Source organism: Emydura macquarii, unplaced genomic scaffold (genome assembly GCF_026122565.2).
Source record: "Emydura macquarii macquarii isolate MOO-44397 ecotype Brisbane River unplaced genomic scaffold, CSIRO-AGI_Emac_v2 contig_691, whole genome shotgun sequence".
In the NCBI taxonomy this organism is placed as follows: Eukaryota; Metazoa; Chordata; order Testudines; family Chelidae; genus Emydura; species Emydura macquarii.
The window spans coordinates 14813105-14833928 of NW_027130828.1; the positions used below are offsets into that span (position 1 = coordinate 14813105).

Sequence of the window (20824 nt, forward strand, 5' to 3'; positions counted from 1 at the left end):
CCATGTTTCTCTTGCTTGTGAGAACAGCTGGTTCCTCTTGCTGGCTGCCACATGCTTTAGCAGAGGATGGCAGAAGTCCGTCAGAGGGAATGGAGCAAGGCTTGCTCCGGATGTGCACAGCGATGCTATCCTCAGAGGGGCTCTGCATCTTTGACGTGCTGTATTCCACCTTCGCGGGCTGCCTTGCATCCTTCTGTAAAGAACATCCCACAGGCACATCCCAAAAGGAGCATCTATGCCTCCTTATGGAGTGCAGGGCAACATAAATCTGTGGGAGGGTGGGCCGAATGATTCAAGTGTCGGCCGTCCTGGACCTTGCTATATCACTGATCTGGTTGAGAAATAAATCAGTTAAAGGATCTTGGCAGAGACTTGCTGGCCATGATCTGCAGAAAGTGGATGAGCTCAGTCCTTGCCTATAACGTCAAGTCAAACCACAGGGAGGTTACGAAGACATGGGAACAGCTAGACCAGGAAAGCGAGAAAGCAGATCTGGCTAGGTGTCTGAGCACGGGACCTGCCATGAAGAAGAGTTCTATTCTTAAGCCTGTCATGCTGTTCTTGACTCACCCCTCTATGCTTCCGTATTGCAGCACATATGTTCTCTCTCCCCAGGGTCTTGGAAAATGTTGGTCGCAAGCACTGCATCACCTGGGCCCAGGGAAGGGAGTGCGGGATGGAGCAGCATTGATCTGAACCTGGATGTTCTTAACCTTGAGCTTAAAATCAAGCTCCTCTCTCCTGTTTTTCCCAGCAAGGAGAGATCCAGGGCAGAGATTGCAACACAGATTCCATTTTCCCTCCACGCCAGCTGATAAACAGGGACAGAGTGTTGCTGTCTGGGACACATTGGCCACGATTTTAAAATAGGACTAGTGATTTTGGCAGCCTAACTCTGAGACGCTGCAAAGTGACCGGCAGCTGAGGAAGTTCTGAACGCTCCCCCTCTAAAACCCTGGAGTACTGAGTGGGCCCCGCAAACGGAGTCCTTCAGAATCTCTAGGCACTGGTGACCCTCATGGCCAGTGTGTTTGTGATGTGGCTACTCGGCAGGGAAGGGCTAGGGAAGTGTTTCGGGAGGGGTGAGTGGGAGAAGAACCTGTTGATGGGTCAAAAAATTTTTTTAATGGTGTTTTATCATTTTGAGGGAGAAAGTTCTGCTGTGTAATATAAATTGTGTCTGATTTCCACCCTTTCAGCTGAGGGGTTTTATAAACTTGTTGGATCCCTAGTGATGCTTTGCTGGAGCCGCCCTGACCTGGTGCTCTCCAGGCTGGATAGGAGGTTGGTGGGGGTGTGGGAGCGGTCCTATGGCAATTGGTGGCTGAGGTCTAGATCAGGAAGGGGAATGTAGTGACAACCCTTTGCCTTTGTGTAGCATTTCTGCTCTGAGGATCTCAATGTGCTTCACAGGCATTCGTTGAGCCTCTTTCCTGCAAGGGAGCGTGGCATTGTCATTCCTGTTTTCCAGGTAGGTGACCTGAGACAGTGAGGGGAGGTGGGTTTGGCCCAAGGAGCTAGAGTGAATCGGTGACATAGCTGGGACTGGAATCCAGAACTCTTGCTGTAACCGTCTGATGAGGCCTGGGGCTGTGATAGAAAGGTAGCGCCCTGTGGTCAGTCCATGGCCCCTGGGGTTTCACAGCCATAAGCAGGGATAGGCCTCAGGCCCTTCTGCTCCAGAAGCACAGGCCTCTTCCATATGAGCTACGGGGGATCTCCTTCAGCTGTAGCAATGCTAGGGCTCTGTGACACATGTGAACAGGTCTGTCAGTCCGTGGAGAGCAGCAGTGCACTTACATACTAGCCATTGTTTTGAGTTGCTAATAGCTCTGTGGGGCAGGGACTGTCTTCTCCGTGTTTGTACAGTGCCCAGCACGATGGGCCATGACGACAGAACAAATAATACATAATTTGTCTCCTACTCCCAAGCTTTAGGATGCGCCAGGTTTTATAGGTTTGATTGCTGCCATCAAGCTGACTTTGGTAGGGAGGTGTGAGGGGTTTGCCTTCTCCTTTTCTGGGCTAATGCCACGTGGTACAACTGCAGTGGGGAATCAGGCTGTTTTTCAAAGGGCTTAAATTGAGAGTCCTTCCTTCGCCCCTCCAGATCCCTGGTTACTGTGTAGCCGTGAAATGCTGGTTGGCTTCAGTTCTGCCTGGAGCACACCAATAGTGCTTGATTGGGGCCCCTTTTTCTGGAAGTGAGTGCTGTCCACCCTACCATGACATTTACATGAATGAGAGCTGCTACAAAGATTACCGACAAGAAGGGGCAGTTCTCACTGGGCTCGGGCCTGGATTGCTGCCCTTTGCAAACTGAGGATAAAGAGGGATTGTGCTCTGCTGTGCTTTGGAGCTGAGTCTGCTCTCTCTGTCTCTGAGCTTTGTGTGCGCATGACAAAGCTGCTGCTTATACCACACACTATGGTGCCATCTCATAAAAGCAGTGAGGGGCCTTTTCACTAGCCTCCCTTGTCAGCGCCGGTTAAATTTATGAGGGCGTTCCCCCCCCCTTCTCTGTGGCATATGCAAATACCGATTTGTGTGTACAATTACCTGCTTTTTATGCATGCAACTGATTCGCTCTCACATGCTGTGGGCACAGCTTAGGAGACCTGCTGGAAAATGGGTCCCTTCGGGCCACTTGCTGAAGTGTTCAAATTTCGTGCTGGCAGACTTACCAGTGCGACAATATAAATGAGATGGAAAACTAACTTGGATTAGCTAGGGCACATGGTTTTTTTGCCCTCACAAATCAGCCTGGTAGACATGTACGTTTTATCATCTGCACTCATAGCTGATTGCACCCACAAACCTGTGGGCAGATTTGATTGAAGATTAAAAAAAAAAAAAAATTAGAGGTGGTGTTGAGGCCCCTCTTAAAAATTGGCAGTGAAACTGGCTTTCAGTGTCTTCAAAATGGATTACTTTGCCATCGAAGTCACAGATTATATTACCATCTGCAGCAAAACGGGAACTTGCTAGCAGGAGGCTCAGAAAAGTAATTTTTAAACATGTCCCGTTTAACTAACAAACAAGCAAACAAACACCCCTTTAGAGAATTTGGAGGTTGCATGGTTGAGCATATAAATCAGAAAATGCCACCCCCCCTCTCCTGCCAGCCTCCAGTGTGTATTAAAACTGTCCTTTGTTCCCAAGTAATGCCACAATTTAATATCATGTAGCTTTTCTGCAGTATCTAGTAATGTTTGGTTATCTTTGTATCCATTTGCTGTTTTCATTGTCATAATGGTCCTGCATCTTTGTTGACTTAAGATCTCATCAAATACAAGTCTTTCTCTCTAAGGTCTGTGTTTTAATAATGTGGTCAGGAACCATGCAATAGTTGATTTCTTTTCATCCAGCAGCACAGCTTGCCTTATGTGCAACTCAGCATATAAGGCAGTTAGCTCCCATGCTTATTTAGCTTCAGGCTTAAGTGATATAAGCAATCAAAATTCATGCACATAAGGGGCAGAGTTAAGGTTATCTGTGCTGCCTTTGATTTCTCATTTTCTACCATTTGCAGGTTTGACCATTCAATCGTTAACGTTCTCCTAATGGAATTTCTGAGTTTGAGTAAATTAAAAAGGATTCTGTCATGTGGAATATTTTTGCGCAGGCCTCACTAGACCAAAATACCTGATAAATCTTATGAGATCTGCAGGAGGTAACCTCTCTGCTATGAACCTTTAGGGGCTGTGCAGCTTTTACCCTAGAAGATAAAGAATGCATGAGATAGGACTCTGGCAGAGCCCTACCTCATTTGGTGTGTGTCTTCACAGAACCATTCACTGCTCAGGTAAGTTAGGTCCACATGCCTGCCAATGGTGGCCTGCCTTAGGTGTGCCCTTTCAGAGCTTAGCCAAAAAAAAAAAAAAAATCTGTGCAGAATGTAGGTCCCGATGCAATAAGACTTATGTACATCCTTAAAGTTAAGCACATGCTTAAGTGCTTTGATGAATCAGGACCATGAAAGGTGGCGCTCAATAGGACATAATCCTGGCAAATCAATGCCGGATTTCACAACAGTAAAAAATGCTTTTCAACCCTCTACCCCAGCTGTTTAAAGAACTGTACCACCCCACCCCCCAAAAAAAGTCTGGGGAAGGTGTTCTGAGGAAAGTGTTTTTCCTTTTTTTCGTTCTTAAATAACGAAACTGTGTTTACACAAACCTTCCTTCTTTCTTTCTTAAATCACCATTGGGCAGAGACCAGGCCTGGAAAACATCAACCCAGAAAGTTAGAAACGACTGAGAGCCGGCAGCTGGAATGAAAACAATGAAGCAATCTTTACTGCAGCCATCACTGCTGCCGTGATTATTAGTGAACGCAATTCAGCCTCTAGCTGGTGCTCGCATGGCCGGGAGCTCTCTGAAGACGGCACTCTTGGCCAGGGGCAGCTTTCCACTCGGCATTTAAATGATTTGTTAGGATCTCTTTCCGCCCCTTTGTGTTTAATGGTCTCTGAATCACCTCACCTGGCAGGGGGCACTGTGAGATCTTGCCACGCTGTTCTGTGGCAGCATAGTTAATTATTTGGCAGGGGTGGGGCTTGACTTTGGCATTTGGGAAGCCTATCAAGAAATCTTGGCGACATGCACGTTCCAGCCTGATCTCCAATGGGCTCTGCCTTCATTGCATTGCCCGGCATTGCTCCACCGGGTCTGGCAATTTAGCCACCACGTCAGGTAGACCTGCTCTGAGCAGGGTTAGGGGACACAATGATTACAACTCCAGCAGCTTGTCTGTGCTTCTGCCATTGTAGAACTGTACCAGTGACGGTTCTGACACAAAGGCCAGTGTGGAGACAGCCATTAGGTGGCCCACTGTCACAGAGCAGGGGTTCTCCTCCTTTCCCAAGCTGATCACTGAGCAACATGGATGGGCAAGTTGTTTCATGCACCCGTCCGTGATCCCTTCTGATGCTCATGACTCCTAGGCTGGGACCCCGTACAGTAGAGATACAGAACTGAGGATGGTGGGAAATTGTCCCCCTTACCACCTCCAGGGTTGGCTACCAGAGGAGCTGGTGGCCTCATGCTATAATCTTGGTATGTACTTGGGTGACTAGCCCATGCCCCTGCAGCCACAGTGCTATTGTTAGCAAGTTAGCTCACTCAGCGCTGGCTGAGGTGTAGCTACATGGGTTGCCCCGGCTGCAGTGTAGACACACCCTGTGAGTTACCCGATTCCAGTTAGCCTGGCCGGAGTGACAGTGACCACGTTGTGACACAACATGGGAGCGACTCAGTGCGATTGGATTAGCAATTGATGAGTTGCCACTTCAGCTGCTGTTACTAGCTCCAGCATCTGCAGCCCTGAAGCCAGGGCTGCTGACCCCAGTGCGGATAATTAAAATCTGCCTGGTTAAATCCCCCTAGTGGTTTCTGTTGGACAGGACATTCTTCTTCACCCCCTTTCCCCAATCTTCTGTATGGTTGCTGTGCGCTGCTCAACAGCTGCCTTATCGTCCCCCAGGGGTGGCTGCCTTTTAGTGCTTGGGAGAAGCTTTGACTACTTGTCTAGTTTCTGTGTTAATTTTAGCGTGTGAAGAAGGCATTTGAACCAGTCTCAGGATTGGAAGCAGCCCTGATCTCCCAGGCCAGCTTGTGGATAACTTCTGGGCCCTGAGAGTAGCTCCCTTGGCCCCCCTCTTGGCCACAGACCACCCTAAAGCAGGTGGGAAGAAGAGACAGGCCATGACCCTATCTCCCTCAGCACCAACCAAAGGCGTTTACAAGCTGCACAGTATCCATAAGGCAAAGGAATGCAGCAAGGACGTGTTCTCCATGCCTGCCCGGGGGCAGTGAGGACGAACGCACTGTATGTCCCGAAGTGCCTCCGGATGTTCGAGTGAGTGATGGTAGCGCCACGCTGCCCGTAGTGGAGGGCGGAGGCCAAAAGCCACAACAGAGCTCTTACGTGGACTTGCTCTACAGAGCATCTTCCGTGGGTCTCAGAACACGGCATGCCACGACAAGCTGTGTAGGTGTAATGAGCCCTCCTTTGTACAACAATGCAGCCACCTCGGGGCGGGACGCTGCGGCGCCGGCATGGAAAGGACAGAAAGTGAAGAATGCTGCATCCAGCTGAAATCGCGGGGGGTTGCGCAGGCAGCATCCGAACTGGATATTAACTCAGCTTGGGCCGCCGATCCCACGGCTGGAGAGTGGGGGGCAGGGGGACTGTCGGGGTGTTCCGAGGCCTGCATTAGCAGAGCCCCTTGGAACCTGTTTTCGTCAGTGAGGGTTCCTGCACTGGTAAAATGGGCGGGGGGAGGACAAAGAATACAGACCGAGGGCCTGCAGGGCTAAACCGTGAGCTTCCAATGGCAGGAAGGCGTGACAGGCTTTGAGCTGCCAATTTTACAGTTGCTCCAGGGTGTTGAATTAAGAAATTGTTTCTTTGACGTTCCGCCGGCAGCTCAGAAAGCTTCAGCTGTGGCTGAATCAATCCACAGATTCCTCTGGACACTTATGAAATTCTGAGGCCTCAACAGCTTCATTATTGGAGGGAAGCGACAGTGGCTGTTAGAGGAGCAGGTTGAGCCGCATCGATCTGTTCCCTGCTGCTTCTCTGGGCTTTCTGCTGCCCCGCTGTCATTCAGGGCTGATGGCCAAATTGCCATGGATTTCAATGGCCGTTGACGCCTGGACTGGGACGTGGGTTCTAGTCCTGGTTCTGGCACTGGCCTGCTGGATGACCTTAGGCAAGTCCCTTACCTTCTCTGTGCCTCAGTTTCCCCATCTCTAAAATGGGGATCAGGGCATTCTCCCCTTTGTAAAGTGCTTTGACCGCTACTGGTGAAACATGTCGTCTAAGAGCTAGATTATGGTGATGATCAGGCACACTCAGACCCATTTGGCGGTGAAGCAGGGTCTGGCGTGTGCCTGGGGGGAGGAGCAGTGTGGGCTGGGACTGCGATTGCGTTAGCATGCTGTGCCCTCTGGCCAGGCCAGGCCTCACTGCGATTGTCACAGTCTCAGCTAAGCAAGAGCCCACAGAATGGCCTTAACTCGCACAAGAGAAGGACTGTCCCAGATGCTTTCTGGGTGAGTGAGGGGCTGGCTGCTGGCATCCACCGGGGGCCTGTCCCCTCTGCAAGCAGCATTTCTGAATGATGGGGAGGGCAGCCCAGGCCACTTCGCACCTGCTGTTCCCATGTTCCATTTCCTTTCCCTGGCAGGAGATGTGGATTGCATTGCGCCCGTGCTCTTCAAACCTACCTGCACTCTGGCCTGGCCCAGGGAGTGCTTGTGCCAGGGTATGCCGGTGCTGGCAGCTTCCTCTTGTTCTAGCCTTGGAAGAAGGCGCTTTCTGTAGGTGTGGAGTGGGGCAGGGATTTCTGTGCTTGGAGCTGAGGAAGGAGCCCCAGGCTCCCAGAGCCCAGAAGGCCCTTTTCCTCTGCACCAGCGAAAGAGAGAGGGGCGCCGGCCCTGCATGTAGTCGAGGTCCCCTCCTCGTGCCGTAACAAAGAGCCTTATCCAAAAGTGATTGGAAGCGCAGTGATCCGTTCAATGCGAGCACAGACCGCGGCTGCCGCTCTCGGTCCAGATCCTATCGCTGTTGTTAAAGATAGCTCACCCAGAAAAAAAGGGCATCCTGCCCGCCTTTGTGCAGCATTGTAGCGAACAGTGGGGCAGTCAGCCATGCTCGGTCTGGGAAATGGGGGCACTGAAAGGGTCTGTCTGTGCACTAAATAATGCTCGACCTTGGCCCGCCAATTACAGCGGGGGCTTTCTCTCTCAAGGCATTCTCCCCCTCCTCCTCTCATTCTGCAGGAGAGGCAGGCAGTTAGAGGGAAGCAAGAGATGCTGTTAGGGGGCAGCTGTGCTGAAGATCTCCCCCCCCCCACACACACACTCCCGTTGTGGAGATGCCTGCAGATGACACACAAGAATGGGTCCTGTCTCCGCTTGGCCCTGCACGTGGTGGGCATGGCGGGGGAGGGGAGGACCCAGCTGGATCTGCTGGGTCAGAGCTGGCATCAGATGGGAACTGAGGGCTGCAGGGGCATGGCCTATTTTATTTCCAGCTCTGCTTCCTGGCTGGCTCATTGGCCAGGCAAAGTTCTTTGCTGGGGCTGATGCATTCCCCCCTTCTGCCCGCGCATGCATGCTAAAGCACCTTCTTTTTGAATTTCCTCTCATGCCCAACCTGGAGCTGACTCAAAGAGCCAGGGTCAGACTGCAGCAATAAGGGGTAGCTGCTTTGCTTCAAGCATCACAAGGACATTGGCTGGAATAGACACTCCTGGAGAGAAGAGAGTGTGTGTGAATGCAAAAAATACGTACATCAAGCCATGCGGGAAGGAGAGAGGGACTCCAGTTTCTTGGCTTAGAGGAGAAAATTGGGGCAAGATCTTAGAAAAGATCCACAGGTCAGTAGGTGAGGTGGCATACCTCAGCCAGGGGTGGGCACCACACTTTAAAAAAGATGTGAATAAAGCCCAGAGGAAAGCAACAAAAATGATCAGAGGTTTGGAAAAGCTGACGTGTGAGGAAAGGGTTGAACGTGCTTAGTCTGGAGAAGAGACGGCTGAAGGGGACCTGGTAAGTCTTCAGATGTGTAAAAGGTTGTTACAATGAGGCCGGTGATCAATTGTTCTTCGTGTCCCCTGAAGGTACCTTATCTCTTATCACCTCTTAATTTCCCCGCCCCTGCTCCCCAAGAGGGAGGAGACTTTGGGATGGCAGCATCTGCTCCCTCCTCTGAGCAATGTAGACACAGCAGTGGTCCTCTGTGCACCAGGGTCAAGCTCATTCGTTGCATGCGGGAGGTCCAAGCGTTGCTGAATAAGGAGGGGTGGGTGGATTGCTTTCCATGTCGCTCAGAGGCTGGCTGGTGGTCCGAGCCATGCAGTGCAGCTGCTGCGGAGGGGACATACCAGCTCTGAGAGCTGCCTTGGAACTTGACCCTCCCATGTTCAGCTGAGAGGCAGAGATGGTGCTGAGGTGACTGGGGACCCTCTGCTGCCCCAGCTGTACTGGAGAGCGTTAGCAAGGGCTAGAGAAATGGGCTGTGAGCCAGTAAAGAGACAAATGAGGCAGAGGGGCAGGTGAGAATGCAAGTGCCCGCCTGGGGGGGCAGAAAGTGAAAACAACATGGCAACGGGGTCTGCAGGAAAGAGATGGGGGAAGCGTGGCTGCTGGGTGATTCTGAGGGAAAAGGAGATTGCCGTCAGGATTAGCACCTGTCCCTCCCTCCTTGGGAACATCTGGAAGCAGGTCTCTCACTGCCCAGCTGTCCTCCCCAGCCCCCCGCCTGTGCTCAACTGCCAGCTCTTCATGGAGTGACAAACTTTGAAGAGGCTGAGCCTCCTAGTTCTCAGGGCACTGGGAACCTGCCATTCGGCGCGAGATCAGGACTTGGCCTGGAAAGTCTTGCTGATGTCTGTCTGCACTGTGCTGGGGCGGGACGTGTGCAGGCCGTGTGCACCCGGCAGGGCCAGGTCTCTGTAGCCCAGTGTTTCTCAACGACCAGTCCATGGACCTGCGCCAGTCCCTGAGATCTCCCCGTCACAGTTTAAGAAGGCAACAAGCCGATCTCTGGTAGCAAAAAGGTTGAGAAACACTGCTGTGGCCTTCTGTGTGCCCAGCAGAGACTGCAGCTGATGACTTGTCCCCGGAGGACTCTGCATGAAACGTAGTGGTCTGGTTTGGCAGCGGTTCAGCTTGCCTTCGAGGGGCTTCACCGCCTTCCCAGCCCTGCGGCTCCCCCTCCAAATAAAGCCCCTTGGATGCTGTGAGAACCACCACACTCCATTTCTAGGTATGTCAGCCTTTGCGTAGCCAACAGGTCACTGCGCTGGTTCTTTGCTCCCAATATATTCTGATAAAATAGCGACTCAGTGGGTATTTTCTCCTCTGCAAGGGAGGTCCTTCTCCTTAGAACGTGGGTGAACTGTAACCTGCCAACCTAACTGAATCTGCGATATCTTGGCTGACTCGCCAGGGAGCGAAATGGGGACTCCAGAGCCAAAAGCATGGAGCTAACGGGCCAGCCCTCCTCTGCTGGGACTGTGCAGTGGGCTGGACCTCAGAGCCTGGCCTCCAGCCCTCGCAGGAATGTCCGTTTTTAGCCCGGCAGCTCAAGCTCCATAAGCCTGAGTCAGTTGACCCAGGCTCTGAGACTTGCTGCCGTGGGTGCTTTTTGCGGTGTAGACATGCACTTACAGACTCATCACCTCTGTGTATTAGGCACAGGAGGGAGGACCTGTAACAGGGGCTCACAAATGCAATGGAGGTCGTATATTCACAGCTATGTATGTATGTGCCATCAGGTTGTGATATAGGGGCGTTGGAACAACTGATATGGTAGGAGTGCTGAGAGCCATTGAACCAAACTGTAAACCCTGTATATGATGGAAACCACTTCAAGCCAGGGGGTGCAGTAGCACCCCTAGTTCCAGCACCTATCGTGTGATATCTAATGAGCCTCAAAGTGCTTTATAAATGCTAACTAATTTGATCTCCTCACAAGAAGAGCTGCCCAGAATGTTTGTAACTAAACCCGAAGCTACATGCAACTTGTTGCTCTCTAGTTTTGTCCTTGACTCGAAACTCTCATCAAGTTTATGAGCCTAATCCAGGCTTTGAGTGATCTTGAGTTGGCTGATCACCTTGACTTCGTTCTAGCTATGCAAAAACCGGCACCTCCAGCTGAGTTTTTCTCAACAGCTTGTTTGCGTCTGAAGGGCAAAGAATACATGTTCTTTCCAAAGGGAAACTTGAGGTGCAGGTCACTGCCTCCCCACATGGGGAATGGATTTAAAGCAAAGTTCTCTCCAACCTCCTGTGATCAGCTCTGCTCACAATGTACCTACAACGGTGGCGTTATCTCAGCTTCACAGATGGAGGAGCTGAGGCATGGAGGGCCAGTTTTTCAAAGGTGTTTCGGTGCCTAAAGATGCGGTAGTTGTCTACTGGGATTTTCAAGGCACATAACTCCCATGGATGTCAGTGGGAGATAGGTGCCTAACCAGCTTGCATCTTCAGGCATCTCACTGCCTGTGTAACTCCAGCCCAGAGAGGTGAGCAGCCTGATTGTCAAGAGTTCAGCGCCACCAGCTCCGACTGTTGTGACACTTAGCGTTTAACACCCAGTGTGCTCATCTCTTTTGAAAATCCAGCCACACGTGGCTTCTCAGGCCTTGCTACCCGTCAGACAGATAGAACCGCGGTGGCCTTATTTCTGAGCCCTGGGTCTCCCCGACCGTATGTCTCCGCTGTCTGAAGTGGGTTTAATATCCGGATGGGAAGGGAAGCCGGTGGTGCCACTTGCCATTTTACTTTACTGAAATAAACCTTCCAGTAAACCCTCAAGCGCAAGCCTGAGCTGTTGGAATTCTGGGAACCAAGTCAATACAATCAATATTGCCGCCTGCTGTTGCGAATAGTTAACAGACTGGAGGACAAAATAAACCCCTCTGCCACCGTGGCCTCCACTTTAATCAAAGGCACCAGCCGCAGCTGCCTTGGTGCCAGCCCTTGGAAGACAGGTCTGTTCCAGCCCTATGGCTCCATAGAGGGCATCTCAGTGGGTGCTCGCCAGCTTCAGTGCTCGTAAGGGCAGGGACAGAAGCCGAGGGTGGGGAACAGGCTGACATCCCCGCTTCCCCACAGCTCTGCTTTGCAAGCACTTTGAGATGCCTCTCATTTACAGAACACGAATTTGTTATGTAATAAGCACCAGGAATTAATGATCCACGCAGCCACTGAGAAAACTTGCATGCTAAGCACTCTAGGAAAAATAATTGGTTTTCGATCGATGCTTCCATTGGTACACGAGAAGAAAACCCCTCCACCTCGTCCCGGGGCAGGCAGGCTCGTCCTTGGTGTCTGAGCTCCCGCAGGAGACAGCACAGCCTCTCCTCGTCCCTAAGTCCCTTTCCCTTTGGAGAGGTAGTGCTTCCACTGCTCATTATGAATCATGAGGTTAGCAGCTTCTGGCAGATCGTAAATCAGTACTCTGGAGTCAGCAGGACAAATCCCAGGACATTTAATCTTTAATATTAGACGTGTTTAAAATGGTGAATATTTCATGAAGGTTCTGTTGCATTTTAGCACATCATTAGCTGTCTGCTCCCCCCCACACCCCCATGCAGTCTGTTATCCTTACTGCCTTTACAGCTGAACCCCTGTTTCCTTCCCTCTGTCAATAAAGCTCCTACCTCAATCCCCTTAAGTCATTTTAAGGTCTTTCTTAGGACCCAAAGAAAGCCTGGGTATTCATCAGTCTGTGTTAACTCTCTGGAGTATCTATCCTCCAGCCCTGCCACAACACCTTTCCTTCATTCTGGCCATGGCAGGACGGGGGCCGAGAGAACGCAAGGATAGGATTTTCTTTGAACAATCCCTCCACCCCCCACACACTCTGCCTGTGTTTAAAACTTAGTCCGATGCTCTGTCAAGTGAAGACAGGAGCTGAAGGGAGAAAGGAAAGGACGGGGTTGAAAAGAAATCAACAAAAGCTTTTAACGGCGACTATATGTGCAAATCCAATTAATCTTTTATTTCGCCCTCTCTCTCGCTCCGGGATATGTATTTCTACCGAACAAAGAATCAATCTGGGCCAAGTGTAGCTAGGTCTCTGGTGTGGAAAAATCATGATGCCGCTGCTAATGTTGTCAGGATGGGAATGGGGTTGGGGAATTCAGAGAATGAGACCTTCAGGACTCGGAAAAGGAGCAGAGAGAGGTTAGATGCAGAAGGAAGAGGTAGAATACAGCAATAGATCAAAAAAAGACCATTGCTACCATTGTGTACTCTTCGTGGGAGGTGGAAAACTGGGCAAGGACCAGGACCACTGGCTCCATCCGTGCACCCATGACGGGCATGAAGCTTTGCAGCGAGAGAAGGACTTCAGGAGAGTTTACATTAGAAACATGCCATGGTCCAGGAGATTGGGGAGGGTGGGGGAGAGATGGTTCAGGATTGCTGCTTACCCTTATCCAGTCAAGCGGCTGGTGTGAATCCAGCGCAGATCAGGAGGTGATTAGAGGCCGCTACCACCTGTGGGGTGGAATGCCAGTCTTGATTGTGAACTGAATTGGTCACAAACCAGCCCCGGGTGCACAGATGTGTGTGACCCTAATTGGCATCCAGTTGCAACCTGCTGACAGGGCCAAGACTGGCCCTTGGAGATGGTCTCTGCACTCAAAGGCCATGGTGGACTCTCCACAAGAGCGAGGCCCACTGCTTGGGGCAGGTTATCCTGTTCTGTGGCCAAACAAGACCTCAGTCTCTGAGGCTGACAGCCCAGCATCTTTCACTCACAGTGAGTTCATTTAGGATCAACTTCTGCAGTCCTTCCTTGGGGAAAGTCGCTAAGAGGTTTTGCCTGCTTAAGAGACTGGGACTTTACCCATCGGGGAGGAGTATTTCATTCCACTCTTCTTCTTAGGCCTGAGCCGCACCTTGAACGCCTCGCTGCAGCCCTGCTGAAAGCCAGCAAACTGCTGTCTCCAACGCATCTGGAGCAGTGAGGAGATGCGAGACGCAAGCTGAACAGGTTCTGAGCACCCTTAGTTCCCAGTGATTTCAGTGTGAGCTGAGGATGCTCAGCACCTTGCAGGATTGGACCTGAGGTGCTGCTAATTGCCTGGACTGTGTCTCATGCAGAATGATCAGGACCGAACCCCACCAACAGCTCTCATCTCTACCCCCTTCCCCTTCTGTTACGTGCTGCAGCTCCACGTAAAGCAGGACCAGACAGAAGGCTACTCTTTGTGGGACCTAGCCCAGACCAGAGAAGCTGCAGGGGGTCTCTCTCTCCCACGCTTACCCTAACATGGAGGGAGATTCCAGGGCAGGGTGTGGATGGAAGGGGTGGGATGTGACAGCTGTGGATGAACAGGGAGATGAAGGATGGTGTGGGAGAGCAAGATACAGCAACTCCTGCTGAGTTCGCTGCAGACAGACGTTGAATCTCTCTCCTTTCCCTTTTAGGCGAGTGCAGCTGTCATGAAGGCTACGCCCCTGACCCAGTGCATCGGCATCTGTGTGTACGCAGTGACTGGGGACACAGTGAAGGGTGAGTTAAAGGGCACTGTTAAAGTGGGCAATCACCCCTAGAGGGCCCCCAGGGGTCAAGGCTGGCATATCATCCCCCACGCCGCCTGTTGGTCCGGTGCAGAACCATGGTTACATCCCTGCCTCAGTTTCCCCTAATGGGCTTTTCGTGAGTTCAGTGAGGCTTTCATGTAGTGAAGAGGGCCCCTTCAGAGATCTAATTTATTTAACTAAAGGTTGAATGTGGCAGACAAGCAAGCCTTCAGCCCAGCTGCCTAGCTGGGGGAGCGGCAAATTAACTTTAATCTGCCTGCCTCACTCAAGTCCATCCACCTCCTCTGTCCAGGCTCCTTGCCAGTGAGGCCCTCTCAAACCAAGACCCTCTTCTGGAGTTTGGCCTCTTGCCATCAGCTAGGGAAGGGCTCCTGGTCTGGGCTCAGGGTCCCCATAGAGCTGCAACTCTTCTCCGGATCTGGGTTTGGCACTGGCGGCACCCCCCGGTAGGAACATCTTCCCTCCAGCGCTACCTTTCCTCAGCTCCCTTTCCTGGCGAGCTCCCTAATCCGGTCCCCTGAGAAGTCCCGCTCCTTTGCAGCTTCTCATCTTCGGGGACTTGCTGACTGAGCCCTCCTAGCCCTTTATTAAGCCCAGGTGTTCCTTAGCTAATTCACGGCTGCCTGGGCAATTAACTTCTCAGAGGTGGATCCGGCATGGTTTGTTCTCCTTAGCAGAGCCTGTCACAGCTAGTCTAGGCTCCAGACCCCGTCAGGGAGTCAGGCCCCCTGTGACAGGTGCTGTGACCCATTGATTTAAGGATGGGGAAGACAGAGCTTTACCTTTCTCCCAGGCCCTGTGTCTTGCCTCCAGGAGCCCATCTACAAATTCCTGATGTGTAGAGTTGGCTCTAGACTCCCCACTTACATCACTTGTCCCCGGGTGTTCACGTTTCCTTGCCGATTGACAAGCTGTGCTCTCTTTCCCTCTCTGTCTCTCAGGCCTTGGCCCTACACAACACTGGAAAGGGGCTACGACTTGGTCACAGGAGAGCAAGCGCCGGAGAAGATACTCAGGTAAGCCGTGTGACTGCGCCGTCTGTCCATTTGGAGGCAGGGCCCCTGGCTGCCAGGGCACATTGGGTCTATTTGGGGACTGCTCCAGCAGGCCTCGCAGTCACTAGCTCCTGCCGCCATCTTGTTCTGCCTGTGCTGCACTGACCCCGTTCGTATTCAATGAGTTCGGAAGACCTGTTCACCTCCTTAAGGAGGGAAGGGCTTTACTCTCTGCTCACTGTCCCCTTTGGGCCAGGAAGCAATCAAGAGGAAAGTGTGACATTCCCAGTCATCCACTCTGTCCTCCAGATTCAGAAGGGCCAGTTCACCTACTTGTGCTCGGTCTGTCCTTCTACCCCTCTCCTTGCTCTCACCTGTTGTGGCTCCATTCGCCAGTGTTGGCTTTCTGGAGCAAGATACCAAGAGGCTCCACAGTCCATCCCACTATGCAATCAAACGAGTCTCCAGTGCCATAACCTCCTGATGTTCAGATACCTAAGAGGGACCCGGCACTTGCCCTGTATATCATGTGCTTACGTGACACTCTTGCCTCTCTGCCAGGTCCACTTACAGTTTGGGTCAGGGTCTCTGGCTGCCCGTCAGTAAGAGTTTTGTGGTGCCGCCGGTGGAGCTTTCCATCAATCCTCTTGCCAGCTGCAAGACAGACGTCCTGGTGACGGAAGACCCGGCAGACGTCAGGTAGGGGACCAAACTTTCTTGCAGAGACGACTCTCAGACTCCTTGTTAGAAGCTGAAATGCAGTACCCCTCTGTTGGGATATCTTCCCCTCTCCAGACGGGTACTTTCTCCTGGGCTGAGTGCTGCTTTGAATACTTCAAAAGGATTTTTCCCAGCATGGTGCATGGCTGGTAATGAACCTGTGTTGCTGTTGGGCAGTCTCCCTGCCATTGGCAATCCTGCCACGAGTCGGTTTCTTGATGGAGAATGTGTTTTCCACGCCCGTGTCTTCTCCAAACCCTCTGTACATGCTTGAGTCAATAGAGAGCCACCTACATTGATCCGCATGCCACCCTCTGTGAAGAGCAGATGGATGTAGCTTCTTCAGATGGGAAGATGCCTGCAAGGAAGCTGTTAGGGTGTCTAGTTCTTATGAATTTAGGGCTGGCCCACAAATACAATTGCTCAGGTTTTAACTAAAGGTGTGTTTTTAAATCCACGCGGCTAAATTGGTGCAAACGCTGGGTGGAGGTTCTTAAACTGATTGAAACCTGGCTTATGCTGGCATAGCTTACATCAAAGCGTTTGCCGGTGCAAGTTACATGAGAATAAGGGGTCAGGAGCTCAAGTGGGCAGCAGGAGTCATGTGCTCTTATGCGTCACTATGACGCGCACAGGCAGGTAAGTCAGTGGTCTTTTCAAGGCCCGGCTTGGCAAACAGATTATTCCTCTTTCAGAAATGCTCAGATAAATGCCAACAGATCTGAGTCTGGGAGGCAGGTCTCCTGGCTATCAGAGACTAGGCGCTGGCTCCAGGCAGAGGTAGAGGATTGGCAGTCACGTACTCCTACACAGGCATGCACGCAGCCCCCCGCAGTTGGGGTCAAGGCCAGTCCCTAGTGAACAGCACCCACCTCACCTTGTCTTATTTTCATGCATTTTTCTCCTGTGCTTCTCTTTAAACTTGGTGGATTTTACTTGGCTTTCTTGGCTTGGGCTCACTCTATTCCCCAGACTTGGTAATAGTCTAGTTTTGAAGCTGGATCTAAGGGGAACCTGGGCTGGGTGAGGGAGAAGGCTGGGAAGCAGAGGGGTTCTGTGGTTGTAAGTGTTACCTTGGATAAGCCATTTGTTCACTTTGTGCCAGAGGGAAAATCAAGAAGGCAGGGCCTCAGTGAGACCAGAGCTTGTCCCTGAGCGGAGCTGTCAGCTGAATTGGTTTAACTCGGGTGCAGGGTGCTCCTCGCCCCACCTGCAATGTGAGGGTTTAGCTATGCTGCCCTCTTAGATAGGAAAGTGTGGGCTCCCCTTCTTGTACCCCTCCCCTCAACCATCATGAGTCTCCCAAATCAATCAAGCTAGTCTGGTTCTACCAAGACCTCAGGCTCTTTTTTTTCCCCCTGGAAAGACTTTCTCCCTTTCCCCATGAATGTGAGACCTCACTTCTCTGCCCCATGTATCCTCACGTGTGTTGCAGCTCTACCCTATGGACGCTGAGGCATCCATCCACTGGACAGCAAGGGTCAAGGTCAGGTGTGCATCCTCTCTTCCTTCAGCCACAAGCTAGGCACAAACCCAACCTTAGGAGAGCCATCCTGTCTAGTGTTCTGAGCAACAAACTGTGAGTCAGGACTCCTGGGCTCCATTATTTTGTCTTGTTCTCTCTACCAACTAGCCTGCCTCTCCAATAGTCTTCTTCGCTCCTTCTTTCTCTTTGCTTCTTATATATAGGACATCCTCCCTAGTTGTACAAACTGGTTTGTAAAGGCACCACTCTCCCCTTCAAATCCCTCTCGAAGGTCCACTTTGACCGTGACACATACAAGGCATAACAACCCTCTGATGTATCCATTGCTAGCTGTCTGTCTCGGCGGTGTGTGTCTTGCCCAAGGTCATGCAAGAAGTCTGTGGCAGAGCCAGAAGGCCAGCCCAAGAACTCCTGGCTCTCCATTCTATGCTTTAGTTACTGGACTCGCTTTCCCTACAACATAATATATCGCAGCGTTGCAGGGCTGTTGTGAGCGTTGCTCACTTTGTATCAAGCACTTTGTGGGGCGCGGTGAAAGGCGCTGGGGAAGATGAACATGTTCTTGCATTCCAGCGCGTCTAGCCAGGAGAATATTGTGTCTCTCCACCTCCAATTTTAGTTCAAGCTATTTTAATAGAAGTAAAGTCTATTAAGCTCAGTTTTCTCTTGGCTGCAGTAAATCTCTTCAAACACTGATCCCTATGGGGGATTCCTGGAATTACTTGCCACTGGGGAGGGGGTGGAAGAGCAAGCCGTGGGGATGCTTCAGGAGTTGAGAATGTCACTAGTTCCCTGGGAAATTAAACTTGAATCTAGAATTGTGGATAAAAATATTGGAGTGACCCAGGTAGAATAAAGGGAGAGGAGTTCACTGAGCCTGACTCTTGCATGAAGGCGATGCTAAATTATTAAAACTTTAATAAACGTAATAATAAATATTTGATGTTGAATTATGGAAGTTTTCACAGATACAGTGGAAACCGGAAAAATGATCTATTATATCTGCATTAGAACTTAAACACTTCTCAAACGGGGATCAGGCTGTCAGCTCTGGGTCCCAGATACCCTGTGATGGATGGCAGCCAGGGTGATGCGAGCGGAGCTTGGTGCTGCAAGTTCACTAATGCAGTAACCGATGGAGTGCAATCGCATTCCAGTGCTGGAGGTTCGCTGCAATGCTGGGAACAGGCGACGTAGTTACATCCCCTGCTAAGAAGGCTGGATGCTGTCCTAGCTCACTATTGGAAGCTCTCTTGTAATGAGGAAGCTGCTTTGAAAGCTTAGCTGTCTGGGAAATAATCAAACATGTTTTCCCAATTCCTTCACTTTGTCCTTGTGCCAGACTTGCATGTCTACACTTGGAGCAAGGGTGGGGGAGGGGCGGGGGCGGGAGAGGGGGTGATGTACTTGGCGAAGATGTACTTGGCTAGCGCTCAGAGCTAGCACACTACAAATAGCAATGCAGCATGGGCAGTGGTGAGCTAGCTGTCCTGAGTACAAACCCGCCTGGACCCTATGGTCAGAGGAGATGCATGGGGCAGGGAGAGGGAATGTGGGGTCATGTACCCCGCCCAGATTTGCTGCTGGACCTGTACTGAACATGCTCAGTAACACTGCTGAAGCCAGCTGCTCTCCCTCTGACACCCCCCCTTAAGGGCCGGCCACGGGTCCTCTCTTCCCGTGGGTATGTACTAGGGAGAGCTAGCCCGTGCTGCCACTCGACGCTGCCTGTGCTACCGTGGCTACACGACTACTTTTAGTGTGCTAGTTCAGTGACAGCTAGCACGAGTCTGTGTGTGTAAATTGGGAATTACACCCCAACTCCAAGGGTGATAGCCCGTGAGGGGAGATACCGAACCTGTCACTCAGGGCTGTAATTCCCCAGTACAGACCTGTAAGGTACAACCTGGCATTAGAGGCTTCTGGGCATTGTACTGTAATATAGTAAGCGTACAACAGCTGTGTCTCTGTCCTTGGCGTTTCCCATTGCAGCGCTGCAAGACGGGGGTAGGAATGCAGTCATGTCTCTGGATTGCAATTTCCCATTTATTGTGTTGGAATGCACAAGCATTAATGTAGTCACATCTCAGCACCAGGGCTTCACCTATTCGTTGCTGAAATGCATTAACTGTAATGCAGCTGGGTCTTGGTGCTTGGAGAGGTTCCCATTTGCTGTACTGTAATACGGTGGCGGTAATGCAGTCATGTATTTCTTTTATGTCCTTGATAACAAATGTGTCACATTCCTTCAGACCTTTCATTAGTCTGTCCCCTTTGGCTCAGGGGTCACTCATCTCTAAGAGTTTAATGGAGGGAAATTGCAAGGGGGCTAGTTTTGAAAAAGCATATGAAGTCTTTACAACTCTGAGGGTAAAGGTCTGAGCGTGGCTTTATGTTTTTATGAAGACACTGGAGAGTGTGTAAAGAATAGATGGAGATCTGCTTTTCAGCGACTCTTCAGTGAAGTGCTGACTCCCGCTTCCTGTCCTCGTGCAGAGGGAACGCTACTCATTTGCCCCTCTGCTGAATAGCACGGCAAGAGAGTCAGCTGCACGTCCCAGCTGGTTGCTGCAGCTCTTGTAAAGGGACGTAGAGAGCTCAATGGCTTTGCTTCAGTAGGCCTGGGTTCAAGTCATGACTAGAGAAGCTGTTATCATAGAAGTTAGAGCGGGGAAGGACTATACGTTCGTTTAGTCCCATCTCTTTGGCAATGCAGGATCGTTCCCTGTGTTACATTTTCTACCGGAGATGAGCTGGGATGTAACTTTGCATGCCTCGCTTACAATGGTGTACTGCTCTAATTATGTGCACTATAAATTAGACACTTGCCTTCTCTTATGGTTAATGAAACTTGCATGTATAATGAATATACTTGCATATATAATTAATCAGAGACTGTATTAAGTGTTCCCTCCTTAGCCACACAGTATGATCCAATGCATGATGAACATGTCAGTCTCATGTCTTTGCATGGCCATGCACAGATTAGAATCTTTGTTATTGAGCATTTGGCCTGGTGCATCATGGGGCTACTCACCTAGCTCTGAAGCATCTGGCATTGCTAGAAGCGGAACAGCTGACTTGATGGACTCTTCCAGCTTCCTCTCCTCTGGTGCTATCATCCATCAGTATTTGGCCCCCTTTCTTAAAAGACACCTCTTCATTTCCTTCTCAGCCCCATCTCTGTGCTTTTTCCCATGTTACCCGTGGGAATGAACTGACCTCCCAGAACTGGCTTGCAAACCACATCTGTCCCTGTGCTGCAAGTTCATAATATCCAAACCCTTCTTCCTCACTTGGTGTCTCCCGGCGTGCATTGCCGCCTTGGTCTGTACCAGCATGGTCTGCTGGGGCAGGGACTTTCTGTAGTGTTATGTATTGTGCAGCACCCTGCATGTTAGCAGTTCATTGTGTACCTGGAAAGCCTCGCACTCCCAGTGTCATGTCTCCACTGAATCCCCCTGGCTTCAGTGTTTAAGCAGACCTGTGGTTGGTAATAAAGGTGTGCAGTACTGGGTCAGCAGGAGGTATATACAGTCATAGAAATGTAG

General features: G+C 51.0%; 1 protein-coding gene across 2 annotated transcripts in view; it reads left to right on the forward strand.

Annotated features, from left to right (window-relative positions):
• ASTN2 (astrotactin 2) overlaps positions 1 to 20824 on the forward strand; it is a 567068-nt gene that overhangs the window by 234923 nt on the left and 311321 nt on the right. For both annotated transcript variants that reach the window (XM_067542151.1, XM_067542150.1), the window contains exons 8-10: positions 13956 to 14040; positions 15014 to 15088; positions 15629 to 15766. In XM_067542151.1, coding sequence (XP_067398252.1) covers positions 13956 to 14040; positions 15014 to 15088; positions 15629 to 15766 — 298 coding nt within the window. The remainder of the gene's footprint in view (positions 1 to 13955; positions 14041 to 15013; positions 15089 to 15628; positions 15767 to 20824) is intronic.